The sequence below is a fragment of the Helicoverpa armigera genome, chromosome 30, assembly GCF_030705265.1.
Source record: "Helicoverpa armigera isolate CAAS_96S chromosome 30, ASM3070526v1, whole genome shotgun sequence".
In the NCBI taxonomy this organism is placed as follows: domain Eukaryota; kingdom Metazoa; phylum Arthropoda; class Insecta; order Lepidoptera; family Noctuidae; genus Helicoverpa; species Helicoverpa armigera.
Genome location: NC_087149.1, coordinates 5,378,670 through 5,406,180, shown reverse-complemented (window position 1 = coordinate 5,406,180; position 27,511 = coordinate 5,378,670). Strand labels below are relative to the sequence as shown.

Here is a 27,511-nt window from a genome sequence, read left to right as displayed (position 1 = left end):
TTTCCTCATTTTATCGCACTACTTTCTTAGGAGATTTTCCATTATGGCACCTCCGCTATAGCTATAGTTATTTTGCTCTCCATACATCTATTAATTTCCCTCCCTAAGCTTAAAACCTTTCCAAAAACAATCGAACTCCCATATTTCGTCCCAAAAATTCTCTTCGCTGCCCATTTAACTTGGCTCTAAATCAAAAAAGACAGTTTTTCAATAAAGTTGATCAATTATCATCTGCATAGCAGTGGTTGGCTTACTGCCAAGACCAGGACTGCAGTGCACTGCATGAAGTTAGGTGCGACGTGCAAGGAAATTAAATAGAATGGGGTATAAGGCGTCTGGCGGTGTTTTTATTTAGTCACAACAATTGTTTTAGAACGTAATTTTCTCGTATTATAAGTTTTGATAGCATCCGCCCGCAGCTTCGCCTGCGTGGTGTGTTGATAAAAAATAGCTTATGTGTTAATCCAGGGTATCAATTATCTATATACCAAATTTTAATCAAATCGGCCCAGCCGTTTTTGCATGAAAGAATGATAAACATACATCCATATATTCTCACAAACTTTCACATTTATAACATTAAGTAGGACATTACCAAGATTCAACTAACTTCTACGATTGTTTTGTATGTCTCCACCAGACCACGGGACTATAAAAGTCCCGGATATCTGGAGGGCCGAAGCCAAAACGCTTTTTTGATACAACTTTTATGAAATGATGGCACAAAATTGACCAGTCATCTACAGATCGACCGCACCAAGCATTGCTTAGCCTTATGATAAAAGCCTTCGGGGATTATTTAGCTGGGTCCATCTCAATATCAAGCGAAATTGCATTAAAATGAGTCCAAAAGATTTACCGTCAATGATAACAAACTACTTTTCATAGACTTCTTTTTCAACGAATGTCAAAAAAAACTCGAGTGGCCCCTGGTGTTAAAGCTACTATAACTAAAGACTTCAATAATTGCAGTAGGTACAGTAGACAGTAAGGGGTATCGCACAGTGGCGCTACTGAGCGGAAGCGCTCAATAGATGAGCAAGACGATGCCGGCGGCAGTGTGCGGTGACCACGCTTCGATTTCTTAAGATTATTTTGTCCTGGCAAAGTGTATTTTAGATAAATTGTCACTTCTCAGATTATAGTTTTTTCAAGTTATTTTCTGATATAAAACTGTTCTGTTTATGGTTTTCAAGCTTACTGAAGCAATCAGGAATGCAGCACGAGAAACTGATTTCTAGAATAATACTAATATTTTGTAAAAATGTAATTGTAGAAGAAACTATTCATTTTTCTGTATGTTGAAATCGGCAATTTTTGGAAGAAAATTAATTAACATTGCACATTAGATTTTTATGTCTTTTAGGTTATGTATTAGAATTTATTTTATTTTGCTGTGCTCTTCAGGATCCACAATGATACTTACAATTATACTGTATACGTTGTGGAATGCAAATAAATACTATGAAATAACAACAACTTTCGTAAGTTTAAATTTATTATTCCTATAAAAAATCAAAAAGGTGTCCTGTGTTAAAAACTCCCAGAGAACTAGACAAGTATAATAATGGTCACCCTACTCGCCCGCGGCTCCCTACTCTCATAAAGCGTTTGGAAGGAATCCTGCAAATGATCGTCACCGCACCGTACTAAGATATACCCGTGTGGGGTAAGTGTTTGAGGACTTTTATATTAATTTTGGAGTGTCTTTTTTGATTGTCAAAAGAAATGGGCACTTTCAATTTTTCAATCTTTGTTTCATAATCATCTTGTAACTAAGCTTTTTCAACAAATAATACACTTTACAAATATATGCACACTATGCATAATATATAAAAACTTATATTTTCAAGTTTCACGTTGTAAGAATTATGAAACAAATGCAGGTCATGATTTTTGCCAATAACAACCTGTGTCTACGAATTTCTGAATGGACACAAAAATAGATAAGGAAAATATCGGGCAGAAATCGGATATTTTTTTAATTACAAAAGAATTAAAATTATGGTCAATATAGCCGAACCAACTTAGTAGTCGTGGTGGCCTAGTGGGTAAAGGACCAACCTCAAGTACGAGGGCGCGGGTTCGATCCCAGGTCAGGCTAGTACCAATGCAACTTTTCTAAGTTTGTATGTACTTTCTAAGTATATCTTAGACACCATTGGCTGTGTTTCGGATGGCACGTTAAACTGTAGGTCCCGGCTGTCATTGAACATCCTTGGCAGTCGTTACGGGTAGTCAGAGGCCAGTAAGTCTGACACCAGTCTAACCAAGGGATATCGGGTTGCCCGGGTTACTGGGTTGAGGAGGTCAGATAGGCAGTCGCTTCTTGTAAAGCACTGGTACTCAGCTGAATCCGGTTAGACTGGAAGCCGACCCCAACATGATTGGGAAAAAGGCTCGGAGGATGATGATGATGAGCTGAACCAACTTAGGTATTATCCCGTGAAAAGATTTATTTCAACATCGAAAATTCAATACTTAGACGTTTTATTTTTAAAGAAAAACTAGTTAACAATTCTTCAAACTTTAGCTACAATGTATAAGTCAAGTAAGAAACCTTATCTACCCCTTTGAACCAAAACACAACTACCTACCATTCTCTTTGAAACCCAAATAAGAGGGTAAATAGTCATATATTTTGGAAAAACATTTCCCCTAAATTGTACAAAGGACGTAGGGTACTTCCGGTAGTAATAAAATAAAAGGAAAAATTTACATTTCCGCTTCAGTTCGTGCATATGCAAATGTGAACAAATATTTATAAAAATGTTGTAAAATGAACTGGCTTTAGACCGGGTTTTGTGCTGACCAGAGATAAAATAATTTGTGCTTAGAATATGGAAAAATGTATAGTTTGGTTATCATTTATATTATGTCAAAGTCGATATTTTTTATTTCAAATAGGCCTATGAAAGCTCTTTCGAAACGTCAAAGTAGTTAGTTGCACGGTTCCAAAGAGTTGGTCTCATGGAGAAGAACCGACAAGAAACTACATGGATACTTTTTTTTAAAGAAAATAAAATTAATTACAACAGTTTTCTATCTATCTATGTAACAAATGACTGTTCTAATAACTTTGATTTCAAACTTGCAAGGTATATAGTCCTTACGACAAAAATCGTCATTGGATAATCGAACCTTATCGTCAGCTAAAAACAACTAAGAAACCAATAAGAATTACTTTTCTAACTGTTGTATGTCTATAATACAGAATTCACGAATATTGAAACGCACGTATTCATTAATTTTTGGTGTTTCCGTATTAAAACTCATACAAAAAAATAGATTCATTTTTGGTGTGTCCGGTTTCTGATTAAATTACCTCTGTACATAATTTATTTGTATATTCATTACCCCCTTAAAATTAAATACTTAAACAGTAAATAAAAGTACACAGAAACCAGCCATAATTTACAATATTCTATTCTAATTACACATACCTTCTTTTCCAAAGTTTCTCCACAACTTCTTACAAGAACCTCAAAAGAAAAGTTCAGTTCAATTCAAAACAATAAGCTATTTGTGTAGAAAACATAATATTATAGGTGTGTACACACTGAGAGACATATTGTCGGCACGTGCGCCACCAATATGATGCTAATATGAACTCGCCCTTATGTACAGTTGGGGACACAAGTGATTTCATTTAAACTTTACAAAATTGAATACTATTTTAGGTATACATAGACTAAATGCATTTTTCATGATGGATAATAAGATCAGAATCAAGATAATAAGATAAGAAGAGAGAAGAATTATGTAATACACATGTGTAACAAATAAATGTGCTGATTCGATTGATCATTAGGTTAAGCAGCGCTTGGTACGGTCGGTCCGTGGATGAGTTACCATCTTGTCATGACGAGTTCTTCCGTGTTTCGAAAGGTTACGTTAAACTGGCTCCCAGTTGTCATTTGAACATCTTTGGCAGTCGTTACGGGTACTCAGAAGCAAGAAAGTCTGACAACCAGTCTTACCTAGGGGGTATTGGGTTGGCCGAGTAACTGGGTTGAGGAGGTCAGATAGGCAGTCGCTCCTTGTAAAGCACTGGTCCAGCTGCATCCAGCTACATCCGATTAGACTGGAAGCCGACCCCAACACAACAAACAACACAAACAAAAGGCTAGGCAGATGACGATGCTTTCCGATGTTTTAATCTCAACTTTTAAAGAACAGTCATGCAATTACAAAATACAATTGGAGTTATATGCCCTTCTTCTCTATAGAAATCTACTTTTGGAATGAGCAACTAGAATCTAACTTATTTATGTTATTGACATTCATAAGTGCTTGTAAAGGCCTACATGAAATAAATGATTTGACTTCTCCGTAGATTCGTCTTGAAATCTTGCAAGAAATAACGTCCCTACTTAATATTTTCGCTGTACCACTTGTGTACTTGTCTGTACCACCTCCCCTACCCACGGAGTGTGCCAATAGTTTGCAGAACTACAAATCGCTAGACAAGGCAGTATATTATCAGAAACTATAAAACATTTATCAGGCTTCCAGTCGACTGTGAAATTAAAATTGATGTTACTATATATTTTGTGACATTCTGTTGTCTATTTCCGCTTGTAAATGAAAAACTGTTTGGATAAAGTACTTTTTCTTTTCTGTCTTGTCTGTGGATAAGCAATTTATGTTTTCTTTGTAAAGTAAGATAACATGGCTAATGTCCCTGGACAAGTTAATCTTTTCCAACATGATAAATTACGTAGCTTTTTGCGTTGTATTCATATGCCAAAAGAAAAAGAAAAATACTTCTCAGGCTAAGCATATAAAAGAAGAAAGAAATTATTAAAAATAATTATAGTTTACAAGAATCTAGATACCTAATAAGTAATTTAATTGAAGGTGTTCTTCTAAAAAAAATTGACCAGTATGTCAAAGCTTTTCAAATAAAAATACCATCTCCCCAAAAATGGGTTTACATTTACTTTAAAAAAGCTATTGGCATTTAGCCACAGACCTACTCAAGAAGCCACGAGTCACGGAGCCACTCAATCCCTTCTCTAAACATTCCTCACTCTACAATATTTTCCCAGGGAATTTACCCCAAGGAATATACCGAAAGGTTTTTCTATAATATTAGACTGTATTACTATGGGTTTCTCGCCCCCATAAAAGCGATGGGCTGTTTATTGGTAATTTAGATAGTTTTCATGGGTTTTTCATATCACATCGATCTATGGGAACTACTTTCTTTTATCTAGGGCTGTGGTGATGGGATTTTTTCGATGAAAGTTTTTTTTTCACACATTTTTTTAGAATTAGGGTAGAAAAGTGAGGTTTGGTGTGAAAAATTGTAGTACACTTCTTAATAGTTCTTAAGCCTTTGTCTATCGTGTTACATCGGCTGCAAACTTTTTAATGCTTATCATGTAAAATATATATGCAGCTTTGCAATCGTTCTCAAGAATCGGGTGGTCGAATGGGTTTCAAATTAATATCTTGGACACCGATGAATTAAGGAAAGCATCTTGAAGAAACCTAGACTTCAGAGTCTGAATCGCCAATCCGCTTTGAACAAAAATTATTAGAGCTCAATCCTTCCCTGTGTGAAAAGGGTTTGTGTCCTGCAGTTAGACAAGACAGAGAATTGTGGTTCATGAGATAAAACCTATATAGTTCCCTTTCACCCTTTGGGTTCAGAACCCTAAAAAGTATCATTGTAAATAGTAAGTCATCATATGCCAAGCCTTTACCCAACTCTGTTGGGGTAGGCGTCCAGTCTACTGCCGAATAATCTGGATTCCCGCGGCCCCGCGCCCTCGTGCAAGGAGAACACAAGGGGGTTTTAGCTGGTAAGAGTCCGGCACACCCCTCCGCCTCTCCACAGGCGGAGGAATTCCATGAGGATTTCCCACTCTCAAAAAAAAAAAGGCTTCCAGTCTAGTTGGATGCAGATGAGTACCAGTGTTTCACAAGGAGCGACTGCCCTCCTCAAGTCAGTTACACGGGCACCCCAATATCCCTAGGTAATAGACGTTATACTTAACTAATAAGTAAAGAAAAAATGTACTTACAACCGATGCGAATCAGTAGGCAATCTCTTAGGCACATGCAGCAACCCTCTATGAGCACAATCCGCCGCCGCCGCCCTACAAGAACAAGCCCAAGGACAAGTAGCGCCACGGGTGAGCGTCGCGAGAACTAACAGCGCTGCGCACACGCAGAGCGCGCGAACGTAGCGCGTCATCGCGGCAATGTACTGCCGGAGTTCAGGGGGGACGAGCGTTGTTACGGCATTATTTTGACCTGTGGACAAAGAGAATTGAGGTTAATAATATTAATATACGAGAAATTAAATATGTGCTGCTTGATTGTTAGAAATAAATATACAAGAAATTAAAAGCCCTTCCGCGTGATTGTTCGAGTTACCGCTGTCCTGGTACATAAAGGGTTTAAGAAGGAACATGGTGAATTTTAGCCTGATAGCCACACTACAGACTATTTTGTCGACCGACGTTTTTTAGGAAAATCGTGAATTCAATCGAAGTTGAACGCTGTTACGTGTGTACTTCCATTCATTTTCATACTAATTCATGAATAATTGCAGTGTGCGCGCGCACCCACAACGGATTTTAAATGATTTAAAACCAAAAAAGAGGTTATCTGTTAAATCTGTAGTCATATAGCATGAATGTTGCGAGCTGGGTCTCAGGTGCGATTTCCGAAATCGCTTTGTAGGTTTAAAAATCTATCACAAAATAATCCGGAGTCTGGAAGTAAGTGACTGATTCACCCGTGTATCGGAGAGCACGTTAATGTCGGTCCTGCGCCTGATCTCTTTCCGGTCGTGTCGGGTTGCCGTCCCATCGCGCTATGAGACTGAAGGAATAGTGAGTACACCTGTGTCCAAGCAAATGTTCGTGCACTATAATATATCTTGCGCAGCTGGCTGATCTCCATACATGAGAACAGTTGCCGTGAAAAATTAGTACCTAAGGATATCATTGCATATAAATGTCTTGGTACAAGTTAGTAACGAACAGTATTTTACCCTTACAATGTTATCCAAATCAACAATACCATGAGTGCGTTTATTCACCAAACATAAGCAATAACAGGGACCAATGATTTCCATTGCATCAGCCGGGCATCGAACCCATAAATTTAATTCCGATGCTATACAATTGACCCGACCAACCTCCATTCATTTTACTTTGTACTTACAGAAGTACACCGACAATATAAACGTCAGGTTTCTTAAAACAAACTGTTTATAGGAGTACCTACCTAATCTTTTATGCATTTGACAGCTGCTGTCAGCTGTCAATTTTCAAGAGAAAATTGCATTTTTTGTTCTGATTGACAGGACTGTCATCATCATCTCCCGAGCCTTTTCCCAACTATCTTGGGGTCGGCTTCCAGTCTAACCGGATGCAGCTGAGTACCAGTGTGCTACAAGGAGCGACTGTCTATCTGACCCATAACTACTATGGATATTGACGTTTAATTTTCAAAGTAAACTGTTGTTTTGAAAAAAACTGACATTTGTGTTGTTGGTGCAAATGGGCCTAAATAGTAGGCACAGTAGGCAGAAGTATCTAAACCGATATAATGAGGCTGAAGAGTTGGTTTGTTTGAAACGCTAGTCTCAGAAATTACTGGTCCGATTTTAAAAGTTATTTTACTGTCAGATAACCCATTGGCATTTATCGAGGAAGGCTTTATCTGACTACTTTCTAATCGGGTGCGAAGAGCCTAAGGGAAACCGCTCGTGGAAGCTAATGCAAAATATTATTATACAAAATACTGACTATTCCATACGCATAGGATAGGTATTAGGTTATGGTCCGTCTGTCCGTTCATCAGTCACCAAGCTGTATCCTATAAACTGTAATTTACTAACGGAACCAAATCTATGCATTGGTAGATACTCTAAAACGCACAAATGCAAAACCATTAGAATTATAAGCACTTTACGTTTTAATAACTTTTAAAAGGTTCAAACTATTGAATATAATAATCATTCACACTACAAGAGAGAAGACAAAGGGACAATTTGTACAAGTATAGGGGGTTCGATTCACGGCTCGTGAAGTGTGAAACTACTGGTACTTTTTAGTTCCTATTGTATTTCAGTTGGTACTCTTCGAAAAAGGGTGAGAATTAACCCTTTTAAGATTTCCCATTAATAGTTTTACTGGTTATTTTAACCATTATTTCCCTAGCCTTTTCCCAACTATGTTGGGGTCGGCTTCCAGTCTAACCGGATGCAGCTGAGTACCAGTGTGCCAAAAGGAGCGACAGTCAATCTGACCTCCGCAAGTCTCTACCCAGTTACCCGGGCAACCCAATACTCCTTGGTCAGACTGGTGTCAGACTTACTGGCTTCTGACTACCCGTAACGACTGCCAAGGATGTTCAATGACTGCCGGGACCTACAGTTTAACGTGCCATCCGAAACACAGTCATTGGTGTCCAAGATATACTTTTATAATGTTAGTGTGACATGATATACTTATTTAATGTTTTTCACTAAGCCCTATTACACTGCTTACCTCTTAAAACTTAAAAGCGTAATACATATAATAGTAAATATGCTTTTGATACAGTTTAATGAGGGCTCCTCGTGCAAGTCGTAATGATAAAAATGTTCCGTTCTTGAGATGTTACGAGTTAGGGTTGTCAGAAGTTAAATTATTAATTTATTTATTATACTGAATTGGTATTCATTTAAATCCAGTTTTTAGCGTCTTATTAGCTGTCTCACTTTACCGTACTGATTCCCGAATTACTTAAAAATGTTCGAAAACATTTAAAAATACTGAATACTGTGGTTTAGGAAGTCGTTTTTAGGGTTCCGTACCCAAAGTGTAAAACCCTATTGTTTTTGCTCCTCTGTCCGTCCGTCCGTCTGTCACAATGCTGTATCTCATGAACCGTGATAGTTCAAAACTGAAAACATAATTTTAAGGAGCTTTTTGTTTTAAAGGTTCCATATGATTTTAGTTAGGTACATAACATTCTGTTTTTGGAAAATAGGTTGTCTACAGGATGTTCTTATTTTTTATCGACATCGGATAAGTAGTTTTTGAACAATTACGTCTTAGTAACAGAGTCTTGATTAACCTTTATGTACAGAACTCCAAAAACAGATCTGATTTAAAATCTCACACTTTAAATAAAGGTAAATACTAAATACTATATTTCTAAGTGGCAACCCTAAAACTCAGTGCACTTAATATTATCATTGCTCGCTCTAATGGAGGCTCGCTGTAATGCACATGGGAGTTAAAATTATACTACTGCTGACCTCTGGCTTTGCTTGCCTTTGTGTATGTAGGTATGTGCTGTTGTTTGCCAAATACGACGGAGTCGTATATGTATACTACATAATATACATAATACTACATAATATACATAATACTACATAATACAAAGTGGATCACCAAGGAAACGCTGGAGGGAAGACTTGGACAGCTTCCTCAAGCAGCGATGGATAGAGAAAAGTGGAAGGCTTTGAGGGAGGCCTTTGCCCAGCAGTGGGACAGCATAGGCTAATATAAAAAAAATAATAATAATATAGGCTCCGAAACTGCAGAACCGATTTGAAAAAAAACACACTGTTGGAAAGCTAAATTATACCCGGGTGAAGCCGCGAAAAAGAGCTAGTAATTTGTAAAACTAAAGACTTAGCTTGGACACAGTTATTTAGGTATTAGCCCATTAATCGAGAAAGGCCATAGACTACTTTTTATATACGGATGCGCCTAGTTTACATACTCAAGATAGATTGACGAATGCGTAAGTACTTTAAAGTCCACGGTTTCCTCAAGATATTTTCTTTCATTACAAAGTTATTTAAAAACCAATATATAACACTTACGGCCAGTTTCTTCATCAAAAGTTAAAGTTAAAGTAATGTCTAAAGTAAAAGTAACGGGCAAATTCGTTTTTTCAAGGCTAAGGTGACAGCAAAACTAATAGAAAAATTGAATTTGACCGTTACTTTAACTTTAGACATTACTTTGACTTTTACTTTGGCTTTAACTTTTGATGAAGAAACTGGCTGTAAGAAAGTACATAGGTTGTACAAAGTACAGTTTATTGATGTCAATCGCGCGCGCAGTCAGCAGTTCCACGCTGACCCAAATACTTAGTTATAATATTAAAATTATTATAAAGTTAGTTAACGATCGGTCACCAACCAAGCCGCGTTTGCTCATACCATTAACCATTAACATTTTAACAACCAATATACCATATTTCTACCATTCGAGTTTTTCTATTTATTTGTTGGATTTACGCCCAACAAATTGGTCCTTCGAGCCTTCGGAAAGGTGGGATCTATCGCGTTGTGGACATTGTACGTAGCGTGTTAGTCACTATCTTTCTATAACCAGCCCTAAGACAGCAGTGTGTTACCAATATCGTAGCAACCATTAAGTGATATCGTCGTAAGGTAGATTGAAACATCACACTTCTTCGAGTCACCACCCACCACAATTCACCATCAACCAGGAAATAATCAAGTAAGATCTTTCCATTTTATTACTTGCCAGAATGTCTACCATTGCCGATTTATTTGCGGTTCAAAAGGAGATCATGGAAAACATGAACAAGCTGTATATTAACTTTAAAAAAGAAGGTAAAGAGCGGAAAACATCGGAAAGTATTAAACGTCGTTTACAGTCTTTAGAGACCTTCTGGAGAGACTTCTCGCGTAACCATGACAAGTTAGTGAATTTATGTGACGAAACTGAAGATAATGAGTACTTCGGTGACGAGTCGTACATTAAAACTAAAACATTTTATGAGGATGTTAAGAGACATTTGTTAAGAGTTCTTGAAGAAACTACTACTCGGTCTCCATCACCAATGAACCAACCACCAACGCCGTCATCGCATCCAACGACCGTTCCATTACCTAGCACATCAGATCACGGTTTTCCAAGTTCCGGAACTGTACCCAAAAAAGTTTTACCACTACCACGATTCGTTTTCCATGACGTCGATAAACCAAATAAAGTCGAGGAAATGATGAGAAAACAGCAGAGTAACTTCAAAGCATTAGCTCGAACTATTTCTCAGATCAATCTTAATGTTTTGTCTGAAAAATGGGAGTTTAAAGATGTATTGAAGACTATTGAATCACGTTGGGCAGCAATTGATTCTTTACATTGGGAAATTGACAGTAACTTACCAGGAGAAAACAGTAACTATGAAGATCTGTTTAACAGATATGAGAGTGAATATTGTGAAATTAAAAAATCTATTAACCAAAGAATGTGGGACGTTAAGCACAGAGATAATTCTACACCAAAAATAGATATACCAATTTTCAACGGAAATTACCAACAATGGATTTCTTTCAAAGACTTGTTCCATGAATCTATCCACAGTAATAATTCAATTTCTCCGGCCCAAAAAATGCAGTTTTTAAAAATGAAACTACGTGGAGAAGCTGAAAAACTGATACAACATCTTCGTGTAAGCTCCGACAATTACCAGACCTGTTGGGACATCCTAAATCAAAGATATAATAATAAAAAACTAATTTTTAATTCACACATGAATGTTCTCATGTCTTTGCCAGTAATGCACCAACAAACAGCTTCCAGTATAAAAAGGCTTCATGATACCACTAATGAATGCCTTAACGCATTAAAAAATCTAGGCATAGACATATCTACCTGGGACCCGATAATCGTATATCTTGTATCGCAGAAAATGGACGCTGAAACGTATACAGATTATATTGACTCATTGCCGGACCCTCGAGTCCTGCCACATCTGCAAGATTTTCTAGCTTATCTTGAAGGAAAATTTATTGCCTTAGAGACAGTTCGTCGCAAAACTGAGACAATAAAGAATACGCAACCATTCAATAACCAACAAAAGCATTCTAACCAAAATTTTAATACCAGTACTCAACGTAAAAACCCAAGGGATTCAGGGTTCCATAATGCTAATCGACACGATGAATGCAAACCATTTATTAATCATTCTGCTATCAAACCATACCAAAAATGTTTAATTTGTGACGAAAATCATGCACTGTTTATATGCAATAAATTCCGTGAACTAAATAACCAAGAAAAACGGAAACTTATTGCGCAAAATAACATTTGTAAAAATTGCCTAATTAACCATAACGGCAAAGAGTGTACGTCGCAGAAAACATGTCGCCATTGCCACGAAAAGCATAATTCGCTATTGCATAATGCCTACGTTATTACTAACTCAGTTACCAACCAGACTAATACCAATCAGCAAAACCAACCAAAATGTGTGTCACACGTGTCAAAAGACAACGAGCCAATGACAGACATTTTATTAGCAACAGCTCAAGTTAATGTTTTAGGAGCTGACGGAACCTACAAAACTATGAGAGCCCTTATTGACCAAGGGTCTCAAACCTCCATTATTTCCGAAAATGCAGCACAACAACTTGGAATCCATCGCCGAAAGTGTAAAGGCTCAATCTTCGGTATTGGAGCGAAAGAAAGTAACTGTAAAGGAGTAATGACAATCACCATAGCATCAAAACATAACGAGTTTACCACGAATATTGATGTATTAATAATGAAAAACTTAATCCAAAAGCTACCTAGATTGTTATTGAAGTAATTGATAAGGATGTAAGACTGGCAACACTGGCCGGGTGACTTGTCAAAAAACAGCTGTGTAATTTAAAATTAAAATAAAATAGAAAAATAGTCAAAATAGCCCTTAAAAGTATTTAATATAGTAGTAGTGGTCATAAATATAGTGTACAAATGTTTGTGGCGTCATTGTAGAAGGATAACTGATAAAAATCTACATCACACGGAGGCGGTCAGCTGTCAACCGCTCAATTCAAATTAATTGGATTTTTACGGGAAGTATCTTTCTATTACATTTGTGTCACACTTTACTGCATCAGTTCCACAACTGCAGATTGTATTATTTACATTACATATCGGATTTACGTCAAAAACAAAGTCAACCTTGTAACCTACCCTAACATTGCAATAAAAATAAAAAGCGAGTAAAAAGCAAAGACAACTTTCTCCTGATTGCTTAAACAAATAAATCAATATATTATCGGATAAATTACATGTTCCTTTAACGGTTAATTTTGTTAAATTACACATTTAATAAGCATCACGTTTACAGAATAAATATATCTTTTCATATCTCTTCATTTCAATTTCGTGCATAATTCTTTATCAATCTTATGCTCTTCTTTGCTGTGTAATCTTAAAGCTACGGAATTGCATACTTGAAACTATCAGTCATCTAGTGAACTTAACCTGCTATTCTTTTCTGTCTTTCTCATCTTGGTTACTTCACGCTTTCAGTAAATACCTGACACCATGTCCATTAAGACACGAAAGGCTACTGTCAAAGACATGGAGGTAAAACTGAAGGACACCCTGGAAGAGCTGAAAACATCTAAGGAGCTCTGTGGTCAACTGTTGAGGGAACGTGATGAGAGCGAGGAAGAAATACAGAACATAATTAATAAAACTCAGGATTAAAGTCTCAACTTGCCGAGTTACACATTCAATATATGGATGTGCTGGATCAGCGGGATAGGTTACAGGTTTTTGTAGGTTCTTTTAGTGAATGTAGTGATGCTCATGAGAGGGCTCTGAGTCGCATTACTGAACTGGAGACCAGCTTAAATGATGCTCACAAGTCGTTGACATGCTTCAAGCAAATTCAAGAACAACAAGAAAGTGACGACACTCATCGCCTTTTTAATGAGCTTGTTGCATCAAATTCACTAAATATGAGTCACAAAAAAATTAAAAAATACATTAGAATAAACAAATTGATTCAAAAAATTAAGAGAGTGTGTCATAAACAGAAATCGACTTACAAATTAAATAATTTACTTAAAAGTAAGGTTAATTTAAAACAACAGTTAAATTTGTGCACTAATCAACTTTTACAAAGTAGGCTAATGTACGACCAAGATACACAGGTTCTGCAACAGGAGATGCTTGATCTGCAGCGTGAGTTAACAAAAATTACACACAATTATGAGGCAGCCAAATATCAAATTAAGGCACATATTCTGGCTACCGATGAGCTGCTCCAGTTAGGTAGTGAAAATATGGACCGTCTTGATTCTCTTAAAAACAAATATAACAACTGTACTTGTTCTCAACCAACAGTACAAGCTGACCTACAGTTAACAACGCCTAGTACTATGCAGTCAGCTGTGAACAGTGACACAATACCACCTCGTGTCGCTGTTCAGTGCAATATTCCACCATCAAGCATTTCACATAAACATAGTTCAGGAAATCAAAACTCATCACAAATATTTTCTGATAGATTTGGTCTAGGTTTTGGTAAATTAGTCTCTCAATACTGTAAAAGTAATATAATAAACAATTGTTCACCCGGTGCTAGCTACAATGAGATTATAGAAAGAATTAAATTGACTAATCTTAATACCACTTCATCTGCCATTATGCTATTTGGAGATAGTCTAGCAGTTAGTAAACAAAATATAATAGATTGTGTTGAATTAATGATAAAATTAAATAATGAAACAAATTGCAAGTTTATCATCTGTGCCTTACCATATTCAAAAAATTTTACTGAAGAACAAAATCAGTACATATTTGATTTAAATCTATTAATGTACAATACAACTAGGCATTACAATAATAGAATAATGTACTTTGATACAAATAAATTTATAAATAATTTTGTAATGACAAATGATACAATGTATCTAAGTTTTATTATAAAGACAAATTGCTATATTGATAGCAAATAATATACAAATTGACCCGGGTTCTACTACGGTAACCTCTTCTTTTAATAATATTAGTAGTTCTACTAATACAACTATTGATACACCTGATAGTTTAAACTACATGGTGCGACAAAGGGTGGGCCACATCAACTGAATGTTGTACATCAAAACATTCAGGGCCTTTCCGGCAAGGATTTAGAATTAAGTTTATTTATTGAGCATTATATGGTACAAGTAATGTGCATAACTGAGCACTGGCACAGAAATTCTGAAATAATATTCCTTAATAATTGTAATTACACAGTACAAAGTGCGTTTGTTAGAAAGGAAGCCATCCATGGTGGCTCTCTTATAATTGTGTCTAATAATATAAAGTGTAAAGAACGTTTGGATATAGTTAAATTATCAGTGGAGCGCAACATAGAACTGTCATGTGTTGAACTGGAGCGGTTTGTTATAATTTGTGTGTACAGGCCTCCTTCTGGGGATTTTAACATCTTTGAATCGGTAATGGAAAATTCCCTTTCTAAACTAAATTCAAGTAGTAAAACACTTTTAGTTTGCGGTGATTTCAATGTTAATATTTTAGAATCATCTCCCTTAACTATAAGGTTGCTTAACTTATTTAAATCTTTCAACTTGTTTAATTTATTTCTAGAACCAACAAGAATTACGGCAACCTCGTCAACCTGTTTAGATAATATATTTAGTAATTGTACCGCCACGGAGACTCTGATTACCAATGGCCTTCCTTCCGATCACCGTGGTCAATTGGCACGGTTTCCTGATAGACAGCATAAAATCAAACGGGAAATAACATGTCGCCCCTTAACAACCAGTCGTTTTAATACTTTCAAAAATAATATAATTGCAAAACTAGGCTATGAGATATTAGATAATGACAATCCCCATTTAATGTACGGAGCTCTGTTCGATATCATTAAATATGAATTTAATTCTAGTTTTAAAACCAAAACTTTCGTAATAAAAGAAACGGCTAATTTCAATGAGTGGGCTACCCCCGGCATTTACAAGAGTAGAGCTAAGTTGTATGAGCTGTATGAAATGAAAAATTATAGATTTGATGAAAATTTTATTACATTTGTTAGAAATTATTCCAAATTGTTTAAAAAAGTCTGTCATGCGGCAAAATCGATGTATTTTAGTAATAAAATCAAGAACAGTAATAGTGTAATTAAAGCTACGTGGAATATTATTAATAGTGAGACTGGAAAAAATAAACAGCGTGATACTCGATACAAAATCGTTGATGAGGATCAAGTTTATGAGAAAGATTCGGATGTAGCTAGAGAATTTAATACCTTCTTTTCTAATATTGCAATAAAGACCACTAGCGACTTAGACTCCTCTACCACCAACGCCGAAAAATTTTTACGAAGTAGTGTTAGCCAATGTGAAGCCACATTTACTTTTAGTTATATTACACCTCATGATATAGTTAGAACCTTCAAGTCATTAAATTCAAAAAAGACAGGTGACTTGTGGGGTATCTCTGTAAAAGTTATAGACTGTATTATTGTCGATATTGCACCCTATTTGGCTAGTATATTTAATGAGTGTATTGACTCAGGTACCTTTCCGGAACTTATGAAATACAGTAAGGTTATACCACTCTTTAAATCAGGGAGCAAGAATGACCTAGGCAACTTTAGGCCGATTTCAATTTTACCCGCGTTAAGCAAAATTTATGAAAAAATCATTTTAAATCAGCTACTGCGCCATTTCAATGTACATAATATTTTACATGCGGAACAATATGGTTTCACTAAGGGTCGCTCAACAACGGATGCCGGAGTTGCTCTACTGAAGCACATTTATACCGCGTGGGAGAAGTCGCAGAATGCAATTGGGGTGTTTTGTGATCTTTCTAAGGCGTTTGACTGCGTCCAACATGAAACGCTTACTCAGAAGCTTAAGTACTATGGCATTAGAGATAGCGCACTTAGTGTTATTAGCTCATATTTAAGCGGCAGAATGCAATGTGTTGACGTTAATGGTGTCAAATCTTCCAATCTACCCGTTTGTTTGGGCGTACCGCAAGGCTCGATTCTAGGGCCATTTTTATTTCTTGTGTACATTAATGACTTGCCATATTATTTAAAATCATTGTGTGATGTAGTATTGTTTGCTGATGACACGTCTCTAATTTTTAAAGTTGATAGGAATAGAGTAGATTTTGATGACGTGAATTCGTGTCTGTCGTTAGTAACGCACTGGTTCACAGCCAATAATTTGGTTTTGAATGCGAAGAAAACCAAATGTATAAAATTTGCTTTGCCAAACGTGAAAAATCTCGGCCCCAGTGTAGTTTTAAACAACGAGGAAATTGAAACGGTCCAAGCTACCACTTTTCTAGGAATAACTGTAGACTCCAAAATTCAATGGGGTGAGCATATAACTGGCCTCACGAATAGACTAAGCTCTGCTGCGTACGCTGTCAGAAAGGTAAGAGCTCTCACCGATGTAGCCACGGCGCGTTTAGTGTACTTCAGTTATTTCCACAGTGTTATGTCTTACGGAATTCTTATGTGGGGCAATGCTGCCGACATAGAAAATGTCTTCGTGTTACAGAAGCGTGCTATCCGTGCTATATACCGACTAGGTACTAGAGTCTCCCTAAGGAAAGGTTTAAGGATATTGGTGTTCTGACTGTGGCGTCTCAATATATTTATGCCAATATAATATATGTAAGGCAAAACATAGAGTTATTTAGTAAAAGAGTGACGTGCACAATTTCAACACTAGAAATAAACATAAATTAACCGCATCCAACTATCGATTGCATAAAGTGCACGGTTCGTTTGTGGGCCTTTGTATACGCATTTATAATAGAATCCCAGTTCATTTGTTAGAACTAACGGACAGTTCTTTTAAAATCAAAATTAAGGATATACTGATTAAAAAGGCTTATTATAACATTAATGATTATTTCACAGATACACGCAGATGGCAGCTCTGAAGTGGACAACAAGTGTTTTTTTTTATATATATATATTTTGCGACTAATATTGAATTGTATAATTGTAATTTAATTATAATTAAATTGTAATAGACAGCTGTGTTGCTGGGAAGTTTGTTCTTCACCACTTCTTCTTCCCAGCCATAACACTAGGAAGTGGTGAAAGGGGGGCGTTTTGGGGGTGCTGTAATTTTGTATTTTTTGACGTGAAAAAGTGCTAGAATCTAGCCTATTTTCAATAAACGATTTTGACTTTGACTTTGACTTTGACTTTGACTTACCAAACCAATCTTTCACCAAACCATCCTGGCAGTTCCTCAAAAATATACAACTCGCAGACCCTGAATTCAACCAAAGCCGCCCTGTCGACCTATTACTAGGTGCAGAGGTGTATTCTGAAATTATCCTACACGGCATTATAAAGGAAGATCAATCACAACCAATCGCACAACAGACGCAACTAGGCTGGATCTTATGTGGTAACGTGAGATCGTACTACTGTAACGTGGTTTTGAACAACTGTGACGATATAAAAAGGTTTTGGGAAATAGAAGATTTGACAGACCAACCGGATAACCAATCTAGAGAAGATTTATACTGCATACAACAGTATCAATCTGAAACTAAACGTCAACCAGATGGCCGTTATGTTGTAAGATTGCCAATGAAACAGGAAGTAAAGGAAGTATTGGGAGAGTCTAAGTCAAAGGCCATAGCTCAATTTCACCAATTAGAAAGAAAATTTAGAAAAAATAACCAAATAGCAGCTGGTTACAAACAATTCATGAACGAATATTTTAATCTTGGTCACATGAAAATAAGTCGTAATGACCAAACCATAGAGTACTTTTTACCACACCACTGTGTAATACGCAGCGAATCAACAACGTCTGCAATACGAGTTGTATTCAACGGGTCAGCGAAAACATCTACTGGATATAGTGTAAATGACCTCATGTATAGCGGACCCAACTTGCAACTTGACCTATTATCTGTAATTATAAAATGGAGACAGTACAAAGTAGGTTATGTAGCAGATGCTGAGAAGATGTTTCGCCAGATAATCATAAATGAAGATGACCAGCAGTACCAGAAAATCATATGGAGAGACTCTCCGAATAAGCCCTTGAGTCAATACCAATTAACAACTGTTACTTATGGAACCAAAGCGGCACCATTTCTAGCGCTCATGACTATGAAGCAGTTAGCTAAAGATGAAGCCCACAAATATCCAGAAGCAGCGAAGGTCCTGGAAAATAATCTGTACATGGACGACGTCCTACATGGGCAGCACAATCTCGACTCTGCCAAAAGGATCAAGGGTCAATTAATCGAATTATTTAAGGCCGGTGGGTTTAATCTGCGTAAATGGAAATCAAATGAAACAGCATTACTAGAAACCATTCCAAACGATAATGAAAACTCATTTCAGTTCAAACAGGAGGAACCAACTAAGACTCTAGGATTGAAATGGACACCATCCACTGACCAATTTAGTTTTGAATTAAAAATGTTACCATTTGTGTATGATGAACGCATCACCAAAAGAGAGCTTCTCTCAGAGATATCGAAAGTATTTGACCCTCTGGGATGGCTCTCCCCTGTAACCACAAAATTGAAACTCCTATTCCAGTCAATTTGGCAACTAAACCTCAACTGGAATGATAGTTTACCAGAAAATATTCACAATGATTGGAACCAAAATAAACTAGACCTACAACAGCTAAATAACATACGAATACCAAGATGGTTGCAATGCCATGAAAACGATAACATCGAGCTGCATGGATTTTGCGACGCTTCAACCAAGGCCTACGCCTGTGTTATCTACTGTAAGACGCGCAATTCAGTAGTACTTGTAGCTGCAAAGTCACGTCTAGTACCTTTGACCAAAGATGTGACGTTACCAAGATTGGAATTATGTGCTGCACAATTAATGACGAAGTTAATGAACAAAGTGCAATCGTGTCTCACCGAACACCATATTAAAACATTCGGATGGTCAGACTCCACAGCGGTACTAGGGTGGATTAACGGTAACCCGAACCGTTGGAAACCATTCGTAGCTAATAGAGTTGACCAAATCGTCAAATGTATACCACCTGAACGTTGGAGTTACGTTAAATCTGACGAAAATCCTGCCGATTGTGCAAGCCGAGGGATAACCGCTGCGCAATTGTTAAAACATCCCATTTGGTGGAGTGGTCCTAACTGGCTCCTAACGTTGAAACCAAATCCTCATTCCAAGAAACCAAAATACTACACGCAAGAAGAAACTAGAAAACAATACCAAACCAATGTTATCACCAAACCATATGAAAATGACGTCATAAGTAACTTGATAACCAGCAACAGTACCTTTTTACGAACGTGTCGAGTACTCGCGTGGATATTACGTGCGTTCTCAAATAACAATAACAAACCAACATACCTAACCATTGGAGAATTGAATAGAGCCGCTAACCAATTAGTGATGCACGTACAAAGAACAGAATTTTATGAAGAAATTACCAATCTTAAAAACCAGACTAAGTTGAGTTCAAAAAGTCGTTTATTACCATTAAACCCTTACATTGACTCTGAAGATGTTTTACGAGTTGGCGGGAGAATAAAACATGCCAATCTCAGTGAAGACATGAAGCATCCGATGATATTACCACACAGTATTCAGTTTACTGACATGCTTATTGACCACGCACACAAAATGACCTTCCATGGAGGACCTCGCCTTACGTTAGCTTGGTTGAGGAGGAAATTTTGGATTATAGGAGGAAATAATGCCGTAAAGAAGCGTTTACGTAACTGTGTCATATGCCGACGAGCTAAATTTGAACACCAAAACCAGTTAATGGCAGACTTACCAGCTCCCCGGATAAATCAGACACGACCCTTCTTCCATACGGGCGTTGATTTTACCGGCTATGTAGAAGTAAAAAGTAACAAGGGCCGCGGCATAAAATGCAGTAAAGGTTACATAGCTGTTTTTGTATGCTTGGCCACCAAAGCAGTTCATCTTGAGCTTGTGTCGGACCTCACGTCATCAACATTCATAGCTGCACTTCGAAGAATGTCAGCTCGAAGAGGAGCGCCTCGGCACATATATAGCGACAACGGAACCAACTTTGTTGGAGCTAACAACACCATACAAAAGGAGTATTTCAATTTGACTCAAACCATAGACCAAATTGCTCACCAATATCTGGCAGAAATGCAAATAGAGTGGCATTTCAATGCGCCATCATGGCCAAGCGCAGGAGGTCTGTGGGAGGCCGCCGTCAAGAGCCTTAAATACCATCTACGTCGAGTGCTAGGTAGCCAAAAGCTAACCTACGAAGAATTCTCGACACTATTGACACAGTTAGAGGGCTGCTTGAATTCACGACCACTGTGTGCCATTTCGGAAGATCCAGAAGATTTAAATTTTTTGACACCATCGCATTTTCTGGCCAGTGGACCAGTATTAACCATAATAGAGTCAGAGAAAGACGAATGTATCAGATGGCAACTCGTCCAGAAAATTAACCAAGATATTTGGAAACGTTGGCAATCTGAGTATTTAACCCAATTAAATACGCGATCCAAGTGGCACCATTCTCATAAAAATGTTAAAGTTAATGACATAGTGATTATTCAAGACGTACACGTGGCTCCAGGGAGGTGGGCCCTCGGAAGAATATTAGAAATTCATCCCGGCGATGACGGTCTTGTTAGAGTAGTCACGCTCAAAACCAAAGGAGGCATAATAAAAAGACCAATCACCAAACTGTCAATCCTTCCAATCCACCAAGAGGAGAACCAACCAAATGTATCAACCGATATAAATCAACAAAGAACGACAATTGAAGTGAACCCTGAAAAAAGCGATGAGTTACCACCACGTCGAAGAACGAGCAAGTCGACGAAAGGTAGCATTTTAACCATGGCACTTATGGTGCTTATGCTGTTAGTGTCGCCATCTCATTGTACCCTCCATACAAAAAAGCTGCCAGATAACCAAACCATCTACTTCGATAAAATCAGTAACATGAGATTGATTAGAGACGAATGGAAACTGGTAGTATTTTATGACATGACTGCTTATTGGGAAGGCGTATCATTAGCCACAAAGTATATAGACCATTTAGATAATTGTTGTCAAAAAATACAAACCATATCTCACTGTCAACTAGTTCTGTTACATCTGCGACATTGTCAAGATGAATTAGCCCATTATAATGAAATTCTAACCAACCATGGACAGTTACCAGAACGGCACCATCTTCGTCGTCGTGGCTTAGTGAATGCTGTGGGGTCTATAGCTCACAGTTTGTTTGGAGTACTCGACGATGACTTCGCACAACAATACCAGCAAGATTTGACTAAGCTTCGGGGCAACCAGAAATATTTTAACCAATTACTGCAAAATCAAACATCGATAATTGAATCAGAGTTTAATGTTATAAAGAGAATGGAAAAAACCGTAAGACAACAGCATAAGAATTTTAACCAGCACCTTAATAAAATAGATAATTTAACTAATAGTATGCAGAAACAAATATCGGAAAACGCTTATACCAATGAATTTACTTTGTCTTCAATATCAGCCAACGGTATACTTATGAAACTGAAGGATATACAACAAATGTTATTGGACACAATCACAGACATATTCCATGGTACATTCAACATACATCTACTACAACCAGAACAATTAACCAAAGAACTTCATATCATCTCAGCCCACATTTCTAAGGAATTATTGTTACCAATCGATAACATTCAGGCTGATTTAACCAAACTTTACCATTTATTAACTGTTAAAACAAGAGTTACAAGGGACAATTTGATATTCGAAATAAAATTACCGTTAGTAGGCAGAGACACGTTTGAAGTATACAAATTGACACCAATTCCAATAGCAATCGGCGACAAAATGCGACAAATAATTATTGCATCTGATCTATTGGCAATCAACTACCAAAAGGACTTACAAATACCACTATCTAGTCTACAACTACAACAATGCGTTCATTACGATTTAGACATCTTGCTCTGTGCCCATCAAATACCTATTTCAATAACCAAAACAGAACCAAATTACTGTGCTACAGAAATTGAGTCCTTAAGTTGTAAGACGGAAAGTAGAAAGTGCAAGAATACCTGGGTACAATTACACAAGGTAAACAATTACTTGTATTCTTGTTGCGGCCAATGCTCCATACAAGTCATATGTGACGATCAAATTACCATGGAGCGATTGGACAAGGTCGGGATACTAGCATTAGCAAGTGGATGCGTCATCAAAGACGACGGAATCACATTACTGTCGCGCAGACAGTCGAGCAATGAATTAAAGTTGAAACCAGATATCATAAACATTGATATACCTACCATTAACAATATTGTAAATGTGACCTTGCCCTTACATGTTTATGAAATCGACACTAACCACACAGACATTCGCTGGGAATTAAAAGCGATCGGTGATAAAATCGATCAAGTAAAAAATAACACCAAAAAAGAGCTAGAAGACGAAACATCTCTCAACTACCATGATGTTCACCACTACATCGCGATATATATACTTGCTGGAGCTATTCTATTAACATGCTTGGCGTACGGAGTGCGGAGGATCCGCGCGCGAGTACAGAGGAGCGCGGAAGCGACGCCAACGTCCCGAACGCTGCCACCGCCCCAACCGCAACCGAGAACCCGCCATATAGCTGACCACCAGTGCCATAGTCAAAATAACCCGTGTTTTAGTGTTAGTGATGAATACATTAGAATGAATAACCATCCTAGTACGAGTGCGACGGACCATTTATATGCCAAAGTGAATAAAGTGAAATTCCCAAACTCATTCAGTTTTAGTGTAGTGGAATAGAGACTGTAATAAATTGAATATTTAAGAGTTTTATGTTACTATCATCTTGTAAATTGCACCATATTATTGTTTTATCATCTTGTATCACTATGCACCCTCATCATCCAGTCCCCCGGGAATATGTACAAAGTACAGTTTATTGATGTCAATCGCGCGCGCAGTCAGCAGTTCCACGCTGACCCAAATACTTAGTTATAATATTAAAATTATTATAAAGTTAGTTAACGATCGGTCACCAACCAAGCCGCGTTTGCTCATACCATTAACCATTAACATTTTAACAACCAATATACCATATTTCTACCATTCGAGTTTTTCTATTTATTTGTTGGATTTACGCCCAACATAGGTAAAAACTTAAAAAGTTAAATTAATACCCACTAAAGAAGCAGGTACTAACCACTAGGCCACCGCGACATTTTAATTCACCAAAAACTTTTAAAATTCAATTAGAAAGCTTTAAATCTTACAATCAAAGTTGTTGACCCAAACAATTAGAAACATTGGCATTCTATCTTCATATACATATGTATATCCAAATCAATGATTGCAGAATACCTTTGTATCGATTATTTCCGGCTGCCTCGTCTGAGTAATCGAGTGATCAACCTCGTTGAAGCTAATCGAGGAACGATTATTCGGTTAAAAATAATCGGCTGGTCATGGGTTATTAGCGAAAGAAATTTGTACTTCTTTGGTAGTATAATAAAGAGGAAACATTCTTTTGTTTGATTATTTAAAGGCTCTGAAACTACTGAAACGATTTGACAAATTCTTTCACTGTAGGAAAGCTACACTCTTCCCGAGTAACATAGGTTATATTTTATCCCGTTGTGGGCAGTAGTTCCCACGGGACGGTGGTGGTGAAACGACGGGAAAACGGCTAGTTAGTCATAATCTGCTGGAGTTTTCGCAACTATGTTGTGGTCGGCTTCCAGTCTAACTGTATGTAGCTGAGAACTGTCTATCTTCTCTCCCTTGAGTTTGTTTCGGCGTTTCTTCTCAGGGATCAGTCAGTTAGGAAATGCCGACCTCAGCGTTCTTAAAATGACGTGTGAAAGTGATGTAATGTCCAACTTGCAAAATAAACGATTTCATTTCATTTCATTTCTTCAACTCAGTTACCCGGACAATACCCATTAAAAAAAAATATATCGTCTCAATAGTTTTTTTACAAATGGATGAAACCCTTGGCAAGACTGGTTGTCAGACTTACTGGCTTCTGAATACGGGTAACGACTGCCAAAGATGTTCAAATTCGGGACCTACAGTTTATCGCGCGCACCGAAACACGGATGAATTCGTCATAACAAATGCATAACAAAAAAATAAGAGTGTGTATCGGATGGAATATTGAGTTCCGTAGTTCCGTATAAGAACAGCACAATGATTAGCAATCTTATTAAAGCAGTTTATGTCAGTAATATATTTAACACTTCAACGGGGCTTATACTATACTAATCTAAGTCCACTGACAAGCTGTGATAAGGCAGTGTACACACTGAATATAATCAAGACTAGCCTTTTTGCCACGGTTTCACCCGCATCAAATGGGAACTACTGCATGTACCGGGATAAGATATAGGTAGCTTATATGTTACTCGGGAAGAGTGTAACTTCATAACGGCGAAAGAATTTTTCAAATCAGTTCAGTAGTTTTAGAGCTTTTAGGGGACAAAGTAAAAACAAGAAAGATATATGAATTCAGATAGGCAGTCGCTGCTTGTGGCACACTGGTACTCAGCTGCATCCGGTTAGACTGGAAGCCGACCAAAACATAGTTGAGAAAAGGCTCGGCAGATGATGGTTGCCCGGGTTACTGGGTTGTGGAGATCATTAGGTGTTAATGAGTAAATGGTTATGACACGGGTTGTCACTGTGTTCATACAGAATCCCAAAAAAACCCTATGTACATATATTTTATTATGTACTTCGCCTATTATTATTTGTATGACTCACAGTTAGCGAATAGGTAGGAATTGCAGTTAACTATTTAACTACCAATTGATTTATTACTGACTGTTCTAACTAGCAGACATATTGATCGATAGATTCGTGAGATTAAGGTATGCTTACCGCGGTCATTATGTGGATGGAATTTACAAGTACTATCTGTTTCTCTGGTAGATAACTGGGTTGAGGAGGTCAGATAGGCAGTCGCTCCTTGCGGCACACTGGTACTCAGCTGCATGCGGTTAGACTTGAAGCCGACCCCAACATAGTTGGGAAAAGGCTCGGGAGATGATGATGAGTATTAGCTGTGTCTCATGGTTTCACCTCGGTTATGAGGAAACTTCTTCATGTAGGTACATGGTTAAAAAATAGCCGTTGTTAGTCGGGGATAGTGTAGCTTTTTACAGTGAAAGAATTTTTAAAATAGGTTCAGTTTTTTCGGAGCTTTTATAATATAAGTATAGATATATACACTAGCCGCTTCGTGGCTTCACCTATTTTCCAGGATAGCTCTCGTAACAGGATTGAATGATTAAATATATTTTTTAAACTACTGGCCTTATGTTCTTAATTTTTATATCAATTGTTTAAAACTTGAAGTATTCGTTTGTTTAAAAGCGCTTCACTCGGGAACTACCAGTCGGATTTGAAAAAGGATTTCTGCATTTGATAGCCCATTTCTCGATTTATATTATAAGCACGGCACAGATTACTTATTACTACAGGCACCAAAATAGCACACAATATCAAGAAACAAACGCGCTAGTTAGAATCAGAAACGTATAAAACAGAATTAAAATAATTAAACATGAACTCAATTTATTACACAACACTTATTAATACACAAAAACCTTGAATTCAGCAAAGTCCAAACCGACTTTAAGAAGTCATAAATCATGTTTTTTTTCTCACTTCTTAATTAAGAAAGGCTGAATGGCCGGCTACCATAGGCGGTTTATAAAAAAAAATACTTGACAATTGAAACGTCAAAAGTCTATTGTCAAAGTTTGACACCTAGTAGAATGGTATTGTGTAGTGTTTTTTCAAAGTATTTTGGCGGGTTCCGTATATTATTTATTGTAGTTCACGCCTTTTTAAAAAGGTTATGGGTGATTTAAAGTATATTGGTGTTTTAAGTATGTATAGTAAAAAATTATATGACCATGATCGGTTTAAGTTTTTTTTGTATATGTAATGATTTTCAAATTCGATCATTCATAAAAATGAGTTGCCTTTTGGACCTGTAATTTGCTATGCTTTTGTATTAAGTTTAAAAAAAACTTGTAAATGTGAAATATGTATTAGATTTCTTGTTTTTACTATTTTTAATCGTTTCATTTAGTAAATTATTATTTAAGTACCTACATAAATTATTAAACATATTAGTCAAATAAGTAAAATGACATTGATAAGAGATTTATCTAAAATATTATCTACGAAACAAGGTCAAGATAAAAACTAGGCCAAAAATAATTTAACCCCAATTACACAAATTGAAAAACCAGCCCAAACTTGTTAAATTTTACACGAAATTTAATTTATCTTGACAGCCTTATAATTACACAAGTATAATTTCGGTCCAAAAGGGTTCTCTAAGAGCATTTAACAAACTGACCCGCCATGGTAAGTCAGCAAACCACAGAGGAAGGAAACATAGCGGAGATGCCATAAGGAAGGTAGGTCAGGCGCCTTCTTGTAGCTCAAGCAACGTGCGGTAGGCGTGATCAGTTACTAGAACTAACGAGACGTCCGGGTTCCTTGTCAAGTCAAAATCAATATGGCAAAGATTGGTCTACATTGGCGGGAACTGGGGGAATTGGCGTGTTCCATAAAAGGCATGTAAGGCTAGTAAGTAATGTTCCTCGTCCCCTAAACACCTGCATTTTGACGCGCTACTTTCTTATGAGATTTTGCGTTATGTATGACATCTCCGCTAGTGATTTTGTTCTCGTACATTGCATACAAATACATGTACATTTACACACACGAGTATGGTTTACCC

At 37.1% G+C, this 27,511-nt stretch overlaps 2 protein-coding genes across 2 annotated transcripts in view; both read right to left on the bottom strand.

Moving 5' to 3' along the window:
* Nucleotides 1–27,511, bottom strand: part of Sli (slit) — a 122,238-nt gene that overhangs the window by 54,764 nt on the left and 39,963 nt on the right. Inside the window, exon 2 of the mRNA XM_064042978.1 lies at nt 6,033–6,264. Within this exon, the coding sequence (XP_063899048.1) occupies nt 6,033–6,205 (173 nt within the window). The 5' untranslated portion in view covers nt 6,206–6,264. The remainder of the gene's footprint in view (nt 1–6,032; nt 6,265–27,511) is intronic.
* The window catches only part of LOC110380860 (grpE protein homolog, mitochondrial), a 120,007-nt gene that overhangs the window by 73,693 nt on the left and 18,803 nt on the right, over nt 1–27,511 (bottom strand). The window lies entirely within an intron of this gene.